Source organism: Lactuca sativa, chromosome 3 (assembly GCF_002870075.4).
Source record: "Lactuca sativa cultivar Salinas chromosome 3, Lsat_Salinas_v11, whole genome shotgun sequence".
Lineage (NCBI taxonomy): Eukaryota > Viridiplantae > Streptophyta > Magnoliopsida > Asterales > Asteraceae > Lactuca > Lactuca sativa.
In genome coordinates, this window is record NC_056625.2 from 281,655,713 (window position 1) to 281,668,970 (window position 13,258).

Consider the following 13,258-nt stretch of genomic DNA (forward strand, 5'->3'; position numbering starts at 1 on the left):
ACATCTTAAGCTAATTTGATCTTGGCTTTCCAAACTGCCACGATAGCGTTGGCCTTTACCTCGGTGATCACCTCTGCCATCTCTGCATCATACTCCAGCCGTTTCAAGAGATCCTCATTGTTCACCTTCAATGATTTGTACTGCTCCCTTAAATTTTGTTTATCATTTTCTACTCGGTTCCTCAACTCCGAAAAGTAATTGACATCAGAAAGAGTGAAAGGCAAATCATAAGGAACAAGAGTTACACTGACACTTACAACTTGAGAAAAGGAGACCAACTTCTGGAGTGCATCCTTGGGTATAAGATTTTCCAAACTCAAATTTGTGACTTTAGTAGTTTTTCTCTTCCAGGATCCTTGAGTCTTTATAGTCAGATCGATATGGGCCCTTTTTGAGACGAGGGAGGACCCGATCTTTTCTCTCTTCATGAGCAACTGGCCATTTGGCATAGACGTGTCAAGATCAGAAAGGGAGTAATGAGAACTGGCGTGTGTGGCTTTGGATCCTGGGAATACCAAAGAAATCTTTAAGATCTACCAATATAAGAGATGAAAGTACTCAAGGATTCTTACTGGTTTCCATAGGGTCGATGGAAGTTAAACATTCTTAGTGACTAGAAGGATCAAACTTGAATGTCCTGTCAATCTCGGGCAGAGCAAAGAAGTTCTTAATCCTATCTTCAGTATCTTCAACAAGATGAATTAACTCGTCGAACTTGAAAGCTGCAAAAAAAAACAGAAAAAATAAGAAGTGTGAATATCGGGATCCTTAATATAGAGATACAAATCGCTACCCTTTTTGTCCTAGGATTGAGGTAAATGATTTCTACTAGGAATCGATTCGCGTTTCACGAAAACGTATCTCCCTTTCTAAGCACCATCGTTATGCTTGGAATTCAAGATAAGGGATGATTTTTCAGTATTAACATTCAACAGGAAACGAGAGTTCTCGAAATTATAAAGATCATAGAAATAGGCTAATTTGTTTAAACCAATGTTAAGGTCCATGGAATGATTCAGACGATCAATCTAGTACAGGATCCTCCAAGCCGCTGGCATGGCCTGGATATACAAGATTTTGGTAGTCTCAAAGAATTTAGATATAACCAAAGAGAAGGGATAAGAAAGACCTAGGGTGAAAGGATACTCAGGAAAGTAAACTTAAATGGAAGAAATAAAATCCGGTTAAATCCTGGCATCAAAAGGTTTAAAAATAGTATCGACAGGAAGGTTCCAAATGAATTCAAAGCTTCGATACTATCGTCGACGAAGGTACAAGTTTCCTCATAGGAAAGGGTTTTTTTTGATATATGAAATCATCATCAGGTATAACTATGATGTTTGCGTGAGAGCGAGCTCCTTTTTTGGCCATATTTAAAAGAAAACGAAGAAGGAGAAAAATAGACAAAGGTAGTACCTTCGATGATATTCAATGAATGTCCAGAAGAACGTAAGATGAGATTAAAAGACTGAATACCCTATCTATATAGGAATCATGGAAAGGTAGAATGATGATTTGACATATTCCTAATGGATCTATTTTCTTACTGCGATTTGCAACAAATAATTAAATATCAAGAACCCTAAAAGTGTATTGCAATTTTTGAAATTAAGAAAGGGTTTATGGAAATTACATACCTTTTGTTTATTATATAAAGTAAACAAGTATTCCATCGTGATCGGTCTTTAGAAAGCAAACACCAAAAGTGTCGTGACTTTAATGACTCACACTCAAACCCTAGCAAATAAAAGTTATAGAGGAAAGAGGTGGAGAAGGAAGAATTTCGAATCTAAGGCTCTTATATAGATAAATTAAAAAAATCTAAACCCTTAGGGTTTATATAAGTGTTAGGAAGGTTGATTGTAACTCAGGTTCCTTTTGGATAACCCTTACCTCATTGCTTCCTCCCTAAGTCATTCTAAGCTTCCTTGGAGCCCAATAATACCTCTAAAAAACCCCTCTAGAACTGTCCCCATCTTGGGAGGTTCTAAATCGGTCATTATTCAACTTTTAAACATTGTCACCTTTAGTCTTCTACTTTTAATTAATCTAGTTAATCCCAAAATTAATTCCAATTAATTTCTGATAAATTTTTAATTAAACAATACTACTTCTAACTAATATATTATTCTCATAATATATTAATATTTCATTTGTTTTGATTTCTAATTAATTTATCAATCATATAAAATATATATAAATCAGTCTCTCTTTCCAAAAAACATTCCAGTCAATTACTAGGTCATAAGGTGGCAAAAAAAGACTCTACTAATAACTCAAGATTATACTAGTTTAATTATTGGCATAGACACGTAATCCAACAATTTCTGCATTATCTATATTGATTTACTTTGATGTTTGAGAGATACATTACACTCATATTGGCTTTTGATCAAATTATTCTATGGTTTTCGTGTTTAAAAAAATTTTAGTTGCATTTTGGGACATTACACAGTTTAGTCCCCCTTTTAATCACCGTCTAGCTAATTAATCCCTTAACCCTAGTCCACCGACTAGCTAACGTTGAACATTTTTTACAAGCATGCTAAATATTATAATAAAATGGATACAATAGTAATAACCATCGATTATTGATTCCATGAATACATGAAATGTGAAATGTCCTCCGAAAACATATTGTTATGTTTAGGAAAATAAAAACCATTTCGGCTAATCGACCAATAGCATCTATTCATCTTAAACAAATTTGAACCACAAATCTTCCCAATTTCTCTGTCGAACACATTGATTGATACCTTCTTCATAACATCGGTGTCTTTTGGAAGTCAAATGAACCAACAACTGTACTTATTAGTACTGGATAATTTTTTATGAAATTTCCAAGTAATAGTGTCATCAGGTTGGAGTCTATTTGTTGTAGGGGCTTCACAGAGATAAGTAATGTATGGGAAATTTTGATTAGTGATATAGATTGTGTATGGCTCAAGCCATTTGCTTGTAGGAGGAGTTTTGATTTTTGAAGGATTATCTAACCATAGGCTGATATCACAAGATGTAAGATAAGATACACAGACAATGAACATTTTGTTATAAAAGTCATGGTTTAAATTATAAACTGATAATGATAGTCCATGTTTTACACATATAAATAAGGGATCGTAAATTGATACAAATGCAATGATGCCACTAAAAAATTTAAATTTGAAAAATATATGTAATTAATGCACTAAGAGTTCAATGAGTGTGTTAAGAATATTTTCAATCACATTTAATGTAACCACAAACAGTTTAATTTATTTACTATTTATGTATTTATTTATTTAATTTATATTTATTGTTTTTCTTCTTACATAGGCAATGATAGCATTTAATTTAATTGTAATTTTAAATTGTCATGGGATATATTTTTCACGAAGAAATCATTTATTATTTACATTCTAAGAAAAACATTTATTATATTTAATATAATTAAGTTAGATATCACTAAAACAATTTTGGTAGAAAATTTATTAACTTATAACCACTTAAATGACTCTTGGTTGTAACCGAATGATTGATTGTATGGTAATTAATATCAACATGACAATATATATATATATATATATATATATATATATATATATATATATATATATATATATATATATATATATATATATATATATATATATCATGAGAACATATGTAGAAACTAACAAGAAAACATTATATCAAACCATGAATTTGTCAAAATGGTATTCTTGCTTATGTGTTATCTTCCAACTTGCTATCTTTGCATATGGTTTCGATAGTCCCATGAAAATAAAAGCTCCACCTTCGAGCAAATGGCTTCAACCATACAGAATTACAATCACCAATGGAAATATTCCTAAATTAGTTGTGGGTTGTGATGATCATGAAGCGGAGTTGGTCGAGCCTGGTGGTACGTTTTCTTGGAAATTTCGTATGAATTTCTGGGATACAACCAGTTTTAATTGCCGGTTTTACTGGATTGCAGACAATGGTCATGATATAGAAAACCAAATAGAGGTTCCTGTCTTCAATAGCGATATAATTAAATTATGCGGTAATGATTTGTTTCATATGAATAGATGTTTTTGGTACGTTACTAAGTATGGTTTTTACTATTCTAGCAGTAATTTCCCTTTTCCGGGTAGTAATTGGAAAATTATGAAAGTATGGACCAATATGTGATATTTTAATATCATTAGTTATTCATATCATTGTAATAGATATTCTTCAATCATAAATAAATGTTATCGTTTTCGATTATTTGTTTTAGAACCATAGAAAATAATATGAAAATAAGAAGCATGACCACTAGGAAGTTGGCCAATAACAAATAGTTCAAATTACACTTACGAGAAGGCATAGAAATATAAATCCAATACCAGATGAAGAAAGCAACATTAGACTAAGAACTATGAGGGATACATTCCAACAACAACTATAACAACAACAAACTTTGAGAGAACCTCCTAGAATAGCAACAAACTAAAGAAACTATGAAATGGCATCAAATTTAATATATTTAGTAATCGAACTATTCGGTGACCCTATTGCATGTCTCAACAAGAGAAAAAGCATAAAGAATGTAATGAATAGATTGGGGGTTACCTAGACATGGGAAATTAGAGAATTAAGCATTTAGGATATATTTTCATGTTTCGATTTCAATTCAATAACTCAGTCTCGGAAAATCAATTTCAGTACCCCATTTTGGAAAATTGATTTCAAAATTGGAGAAAAAACTCATAGATAGGGAAACAACATAGGAAGAAGCAACACAGACGGTGGGGTCGCCGAAAAAGGGACATGACAAGATGAGGGTGGTGTGGGGCTAAGTCGTTTTCGTTGGTTTTGCATACGAAATAAAAAAATATGAGTTGCACTAAATTGCAAATAGGCCCATGTTTTTATTAAAGTCTAAAAGTCCCTTTTTTTCTATTCATTATATATATATATATATATATATATATATATATATATATATATATATATATATATATATATATATATATATATATATATATATATATATATATATATATATATACACACGAGAACATTTTTTAGCCTATGACGTTTTTTTTGTTATTCAAATACAAATTAACCACCTAACTTCCCCCACCAGCCGTCAGACGTCTAAGCACCTCTGAATTGCTGGACCCGGTGTAACAACCTTATCGCCACCGTATCGTTGTTGGATCTGTTGGGGAATTTCGAATTGGGTTATAGGAAATCTGGATCACAAACAGGAATCGTGTGATACACTTTCCTTGTTTGATATTTCGACCCTAATTGTCTTGGGTATCATGAAATCCAAACTAGGATAATTCCTGAAGAAATGATTCTGATTTTAGGCACAAAACATAGAATCAATTTTGAGAGAGAATGAAGAAGAAAGCGTTTTGCCGTTTTTCTGTGTTCCAACCAAGTCGTTATGTTTCCCGGATTTATCCACTCAACGGATAAATGAGAACAGTTTACATCTTTTTGAAAGGACAAATTAGTCCTTCAATTTGCATCTCTAAAGAATGACAAATTAGTCCTTGTACTGTTTCGGTACTAACAATGTTTAGTAAATACAAGTGTACACTCCCACACCTCCAAACTTGTATTATAACTAAAACACTATTCTTGAAACACTTGTTAAATTCATTACACTAAAATATATTTGGTGACTAAATCACCAACAATCCTCCCCTATTTTAGTATAACCTTGAATTAACAACATTAAAACAAATGAAAACGAAACTAATGCATAAATGAAAATATCGATACGATTGAATTTTCATGTTAGTATATTACACATTTCAAACATTCGAGAAATCAAGGTATCTTAAAGATTGAACCCAGCAACTCTTTTGAATATCTGAAGATAATATACACATTAGTTTTACAATCATCTCAACAAAATAACTTGACACTAATTATAAAGTCGTGTGTCCCAATCCATTCTTGATCGTATAAAAGCCAAGCCCCCAAGCTCTTTGAAGTGCGGCTACACTTCACGATCATATAAGTGATTCTTTTATTCATGAACCTGTATACATTTTATCAAAAGAATCATTAAGAAATCAAATTCATCCTGGTCTCTACAGGTTCAAACACACGTACCTTGGGATAGTTATAATGTGTATTTCAATTCATATAAATAAGCTTTCCTCATTGAATTCAACCTCTAACATTGTAGTAGAGGGGAATTGGGTGTCTCATTCATAAGAATTTATAAGGACTTTAAGCCCATCCCTATAACACACTTGTGCACTAAGTCTCGCGCCAAACTCTTAGTGAGACAGTCCGCCAAATTTTGTTGTGATTTTACAAAATCAATCGAAATCACACCATCCATGATTAGATTTCTAATCATCCCATGTCTAACATCAATATGTCTTGATTTACCATTATAAACTTGACTATAAGCTTTACTCATAGTAGAAACACTATCACAACGAATAGATAATGGTGAAATCGGTTTCCTCCACAATGGAATCTCATAAATTAATTTTTTTAACCATTATGCTTCCTTACTTGCAGCAGCCAAGGCAATAAACTTAGATTCCATTGTTGAACTAGCTATGCAAGATTGCTTCTTAGATGTCCATGAAATAGCACCTCCACCAAGCAAAAATACCCAACCAATTGTAGAAGAATGATCTTCTCTATTGGATATCCAACTCGCATCAGAATATCCTTCTAATACCGAAGGAAATCCTGAATAACACAAACAATAATCCTTGGTTCCTTTCAAATATTTAAAAACACGATGAACCGCTTGCCAATGTTGAGTACTAGGAGTATGAGTAAATCTACTCAATCTTCCCACTGTGAAAGCTATATCAGGACGAGTGCTAGTCATAACATACATCAAAGAACCAATAGCTTGCGAGTACTCCAGTTGAGAAACTGATCTACCTCTATTAGGCATCAACTTCATGCTTGAATCCATAGGGGTGCTAACAGGTGTACAATCACTATAATTGAACAGTTTGAGAATTTTCTCAATGTAATGTGACTATGTAATAGTAAGTCCTTTGTTCATTCGTTTAATCCTTATTCCAAGGATTACATCCGCCGCCCCATATCCTTCATAGAAAACTTTGAAAACAATAAATTCATTGTTGCATTAACTTGATTTTGATCAGTGCCAAAAATCAACATATCATCTACATACAAGCAAATGATCACACCGGATCCAGATGAATCAAAACGGCTGTAAACACATTTGTCAGATTGGTTTAAAGAAAAACCATTAGACAAAATAACTTCATCAAACTTCAAATGCCATTGTTTTGGAGCTTGTTTAAGTCCATACAATGATTTTACAAGTCTACACACTTTTTGCTCATTTCCAGGCAGAACAAAACCTTCTGGTTGTTTCATATAAACTTCCTCATCAAGATCACCATTCGAAAAGGCTGTTTTAACATCCATTTGATGTATCACTAGATTGTGAATAGTTGCAAAGCAAGCAACAATCCAATGGTAGAAATTCGTGCTACCGGTGCATGCGTATCAAAATAATCGATACTGGCTTTTTGTCTAAAACCTTGTATGACCAGACGAGCCTTGAATTTATCAATGGTTCCATCTACCTTCATTTTATTCTTGAAAATCCATTTACATCCTAAAGGTTTAGAACCAGGAGGTAAATCAGATAACACCCAAACATTATTCTCCATAATGGATGATATCTCTTCATCAATCGCTTCTTTCCAAAACGCAACATCTCGAGACTCCATAGCTTCCTTAAAAGTATTTGGATCAGTCTCAAGATGAGAGGAATATGAATATTGTTTCTTTACTTTATCCCTCGAACCTTCAACTAAAAATAGTTGAAATTCATCGCCAAATTTTTTCGCCACTCGACCTCGTTTGCTTTTACAAAGTTTCTGTGTTTCTGGAATTGAAACAACTTCCTTACCCCCGACTTGACACAGTAGATCAGGGTTCGGTACTAACAATGTTTAGTAAATACAAGTGTGCACTCCCAGACCTCCTAACTTGTATTATAAGTAAAACACTATTCTCGAAACACTTGTTAAATCCATTACACTAAAATATATTTGGTGACTAAATCACCAACAAGATCAACAGACTTCCGCCTTTTAAATCGTTCTAAATCTGCAACACCACCTCTCATAATCAAAATCCATCTTCATCTACCTCTCATCTTCTGGAGCCATCACCAGATCTTGGTACATCGGCTACTTTCATCGGATTTTGTTTCCCCTTTCCTGTTCTAAGCTTCTACATCCACAAGAGGAAAATCGTTTTTCGAATTTCAACTCAAACGCTCCCCCTGTCTGTTTTACAAACACGCACTAAATCACTTATCCTCATTTAGTGAAGAAAAGTTTGAAGTCTAACGCACGGAACTAACAACAATGTTCATCTGGAAGTATGTTTCGTATTTCTTTTCATTCAATTAGAAACATACTTCCTAGATCCAGATCTGTAGAGCACAAAAGGACTTCAAACCCTAAGTTATCTTGATTCAGCAGTCTAAGTCTGCCTAGTGTTTTCATCGGCGATAGGTACGTCGGAGGTGTGAACAAGAGGCCGACGAGGTAAAGAATTTGTGGAGCGTTGAGTATGCAACTTCGTTATTTTCTGCTTCACAGCATCGTATTGTTGCTACAACATGGACCGGAGTTTCCAGCATTAAGATTCGTCGGAGGAGGGAGTAACCGGAGAGGAAAGTGTCGCCAGAAGAAAAAGAAGCAATCGGTGTTAGATGTGTGTTAGTATTCATGAAGAGGTTAGACATTAAGGGCTCGTTTGTTTTTTAGAAAAAAGACTTTTTGGGCTCTTTCATCTGCCGGCAGGTAGACATTTACCCAAAAGATTGTTTGTTTTATGGAAGACAAAATAGCCCGAAAAGCCTTTTTCATCACTTTTCCAGAAAGACCTAATAATACCTCTTCTAATCGTGGAATACATTTGTCGCCTCCATCGCCCCCATCCGATCTTTCCCCTTTCACGAGTGCATCTTCCCACACCAGCGATCTCTCCATAGCAACCAATACCTCCGGCGGACGACGGTCTCGATCAGCCTCCACCGCTCCACGTCGTCGTCGCCGCCGCCGTCGGCTCATCAGGTATCGTTCCGTCTCTCTTCATCCTTCTATTCTTGGCTCTTCTTTTATGCGACTCTTCTGTCTTCTGCCACTAATGAATTGTCCAAGTAGCGCTTAGGAATGTTAAAAAACATCTAGATTGAACGATTACACAACTTCTTTGGATGCTTTTTTAGATTTGACCTTAACCTTCAATTGTGAAGTGCTCAAACTGAAAAACCTACCCATCCAATAAGTATTGATTGCGGTCTGTAGATGTATAAAGACAACAAGAAAGCTTCATTGTCTATTTTGTTGACAATTAAAAACCTCAATGTTTTTGATTTCTCAAATGAGTTCCAGTTTTCCTACCTTGATGTTTTAAAATCAATCTTAAAATCAAAATGTGATTAATTGTTAAGAATTTTGAGAAACTCTGAAAACCCATTTGATTTGATGGAAATAATGGGAGGTTCATTAGGTGATCACGTGATGAAAGAGTTTTGAAGGTTACAGAATATGATCAATTCCCATAACAATGAGACTTGACTGCATTAAAATGTTGTACTCTATGCTTGAAAATGAGTATATTTGATGTCATCAAAGAATGCATTGTTAATGTTGTTGATTTTGTTACATGCTTCTAGTGTATTGCTTTTATTCAATTTTGTTTCTTGATCAACATCATGTTATTTGTCATCAACTTTAGATTCATTTGCATCAAATGTTTCTATTTTATATTGTTTGTCTAACATGTTGTAATCCATAAATATGAATCATAAAGTTTTTTATTTTTAGTTTTTTAAGTCGATTCTTTCATGGACTTAATTTATAAAGTTATTATATATAGTTTGTCTAAATAGGAGACAAACTACAATGGTCGAACGAGCAAGTAAAATGTTTATTAGATATATGTATCGAAGAGGCCAACAGAATTGGTAGAAAGGGAGGCAGCATGCACAAGGAGTCTTGGGTTATGTTAGGGAAAGCTCTAAAAGAAAAGTTTGACATGGATACTTCACAAAAGCAATTGAAAAATGCTTTTGATAATCTAAAAGCTAAATATGTAGGGTGGAAATATTTGAGAAACAAGTCAGGGAATTTATACAATGCTCAAACAAATTCATTTGCCTTAGTGAACACAGAATGGGAAGAATTCAAGAAGGTGTGTCTATATAATTTTATTTTTTTTAGTTTATGTCCAATCTTAATAATGATGTCAAAATACTTATAATTACTATTAATCTTGGTTTAGGGTCATCCAAAGGCAGGATCATTGAGGACACACCCACTGCCTTATCCCAACCTTTGTGCATCTTTGTTTGATGGAAGTAGTGCCAGCGGTAGAATTAAATGGACCTCTACTCAAACTACACCCGCAGATACATCATCTTCTTCTCATCGTGTCCAAAGACTTCTGATTGATGACAACCCTTTTAATGGCCTAGAAGATGATGATGATGATGATGATGCTTCCAATGACACTAGTGCTCGAGCTCCTAGTAATAAAGCTCATGGTGGTGCTACTTATAGGCCCGATAAAAGGGCTAAAACCATTGATGCTTCTACTGATAGGCCCGATAAAAGGGCTAAAACCACTGATGCTTCTACTGATAGGCCTGATAAAGGGGCTAAAACTAGTGATGCTTCTACTGATAGGACCAATAGAGATAAAACCTCTAAAACCTCTGTTAGTCTTGATGAGTTGAGTCTTAATATGCAAAAAGCTCTGCAACATTTGGTGAATAGCAAGGAAGGGCCAACAGTAGAAGAATGTTATGAGAGGTTGAAACTAGTTGGATTAGACCCAATGGATCCTATATTTTTGGCAGCCTTTCACCTTTTTGGAATGTCCATGAATATTAGAGAGGCATGGATGACACTGCCACCAATACCTGAGGTCTTAAAAGGGTGGATAGAGTTGAATGGCACCACATTAGGGATGTTTAAGTAGTCTTTATGCTTATGTTTTTTCTTTTACTTTGAACAATTATGTGTTTCTTGAACTTATGCTTTTTGCTATCATTTGAATGATTGTGTACTTATTTGACACAAATATTGCTAGTATTGAGATTATATGCTTATTTGAAACAAAATGTGTGCTTTGAATATGATACAAATGCTTATGTTTTTTGCTTTAGCATATTGGGATTTAACAAGTGTTGTGGATTAACAGGTTCACAATGGATTATGATAAAAAGTTGTGCCTCCTAATTGTTATGAATTTGTATCTTCGCTTTTTTTGGAGAAGAGGTTTGAAAAGAATGTGAGATAATACCTCAAAAACGTCTGGGCATCAATTCACATTAGAGTTATTACAAGGAACTAATAACCAATGCATTGAGCTCTTACGTATGTCACGTGGTTCTTATGTTCGGCTTTGCACACATTTTAGAGTAAAAAATTGGTTAAAGGATAGTAAACATATATCGGTTGAAGAGAAGATGGCGATGTTCTTGATGATGATCGGTCACAATCAACGTTATGTAATCATCAAACGTAGATTTCAACACTCAAAACAAACGATTCATAAGTATTTTTACGAAGTATTGGATAAAATGATGGTGTTCGCAAATGAAATAATAGTACCAACTTCCTTTAATCCAAATCCAAATGTTCCGGGACATAATAGGAGGTTACGAAGGATTTTCAAAGGAGCGGTTGGTGCACTTGATGGAACTTTGGTACATGCTATTGTCCCTCTCGACAAACAACATTTGTATAAAGGAAGAGGAAAAGGCGACTGTTATCAAAATGTATTGGCAATATGCGACTTCAATATGATTTTTACATTTGTCGTGGCTGGGTGGGAAGGGATAGCACATGATTCAAGAATATTATCAGAAGCTTTAACAGATCGAGATGCACCATTTCCATTTCCACCGCCAGGTTTTTTACATTTTCATTTTAATATTTCTACTTTTTTTTAAAAATTAATTATTTCCTTATACTTACAGGTAAGTATTATCTTTGTGATGCTGCGTATACACACACCCCGAGGATTTATGGCTCCTTATCGTAATGTGCGATATTGGCTTGGAGATTTTCATTGAAGACGTGCATTAACCAACGAGGAAAAATTTAATCACTCATATGCAAAACTTTGAAATGTCGTTGAACGTGCTTTTGGTCTCTTGAAAGCACGTTTCCCAATATTGAAGAGAATGACTCCATTTCCATTGGTTACACAAAGAAACACCGTCATTGCATTTTGCGCTTCATAATTATATAATAAAAGAGGGATTAAGTGATGAGTATTTTTCTCAATATAATCAAGTCGATGTATCACTTCAAAGCAATAATGTACGAGATGATGATGATGATGAGGAGGAGGAGGATGACGTGGATGAGGTACAACCACACAGAAGTGCAAGAGACCGGGAATATATGGTTCATCTACGAGATCAAATTGCTGACCAGTTAATGCGAAATGTAGAATGAATGATTTCATAAAAATATGTTAGTTTTGTGAATTTAGTTTTAATATTGTAAGACAATTATCAAAACAATCCTTTATGTTTTTAAAAATATCAACTTTAATAAGTAAGTTGCCTTCCGGTTTTTGAATCGAAATATATATAGTTTATCTAATGTTTAAAAAATATTATATGTTTGAAACCGTATGAAATTGTTATTGGCAAAGTTTAAGTCAAATATAAATTTTAATAGATTAGTAATGTATGAGATGCTGAGTTTTTAGCATTTGAGCTTTGGTTGTTTCAACATTAATTTCAAAGATCGGTTTTGTTGTTGAACAATGAAATTAATGCAAATCGGGTGGCAACGTGTAAGTATACAATTTTTATTAAGAAAAAATCTAATGTGTATTTTTATGTTGCTTTTCATATTATCTAATATTTTCTTACGAAATACTATAAATCTATTAAATTGTTGGTAAATATTATTAAATTGATAAGTTTTTCAATTTATTAAAAACCAACGTGAATTATCCGTATTTTAATATGAGAAAAATATATGATTAATTGATCTCCTTTATTACAAGATCTCTTAAGTTTTAGTTCATTCTAATTAAAAAACAAACAATTTTTTTGCATTAAGACTTTTTGTATGAATACATAAAAAAAGACTTTTAATCCACGTCTTCTTCCGCAGACATGAAAAAAGACAAAAGACATTTCACCACTTTCAAAACAAATACCACCTAACTCTCTATTTTGACTTTTCAAAGACTATGCTTTGGCTGATAAGAAGATTATCTAAAAATATAAACTGGT

The 13,258-nt window shown here is 33.6% G+C and overlaps 1 protein-coding gene across 1 annotated transcript; it reads left to right on the top strand.

Moving 5' to 3' along the window:
- The first annotated feature begins 11,377 nt into the window (after positions 1-11,377).
- LOC111889071 (uncharacterized) lies at positions 11,378-12,464 on the top strand. Its single transcript, XM_023885203.1, has 3 exons — positions 11,378-11,912; positions 11,981-12,041; positions 12,320-12,464. Exons 1-3 carry the CDS (start codon positions 11,378-11,380, stop codon positions 12,462-12,464), a joined length of 741 nt encoding a protein of 246 aa, XP_023740971.1.
- The last annotated feature ends 794 nt before the right edge of the window (positions 12,465-13,258 follow it).

Coding starts and splice junctions, on each gene's coding strand:
- LOC111889071 (XM_023885203.1), top strand. CDS start 11,378: ATGTCACGTGGTTCTTATGTTCGGCTTTGCACACATTTTAGAGTAAAA. Junction 11,913..11,980: donor ATTTCCATTTCCACCGCCAG/GTTTTTTACATT, acceptor TTATACTTACAG/GTAAGTATTATCTTTGTGAT. Junction 12,042..12,319: donor AGGATTTATGGCTCCTTATC/GTAATGTGCGAT, acceptor ATCACTTCAAAG/CAATAATGTACGAGATGATG.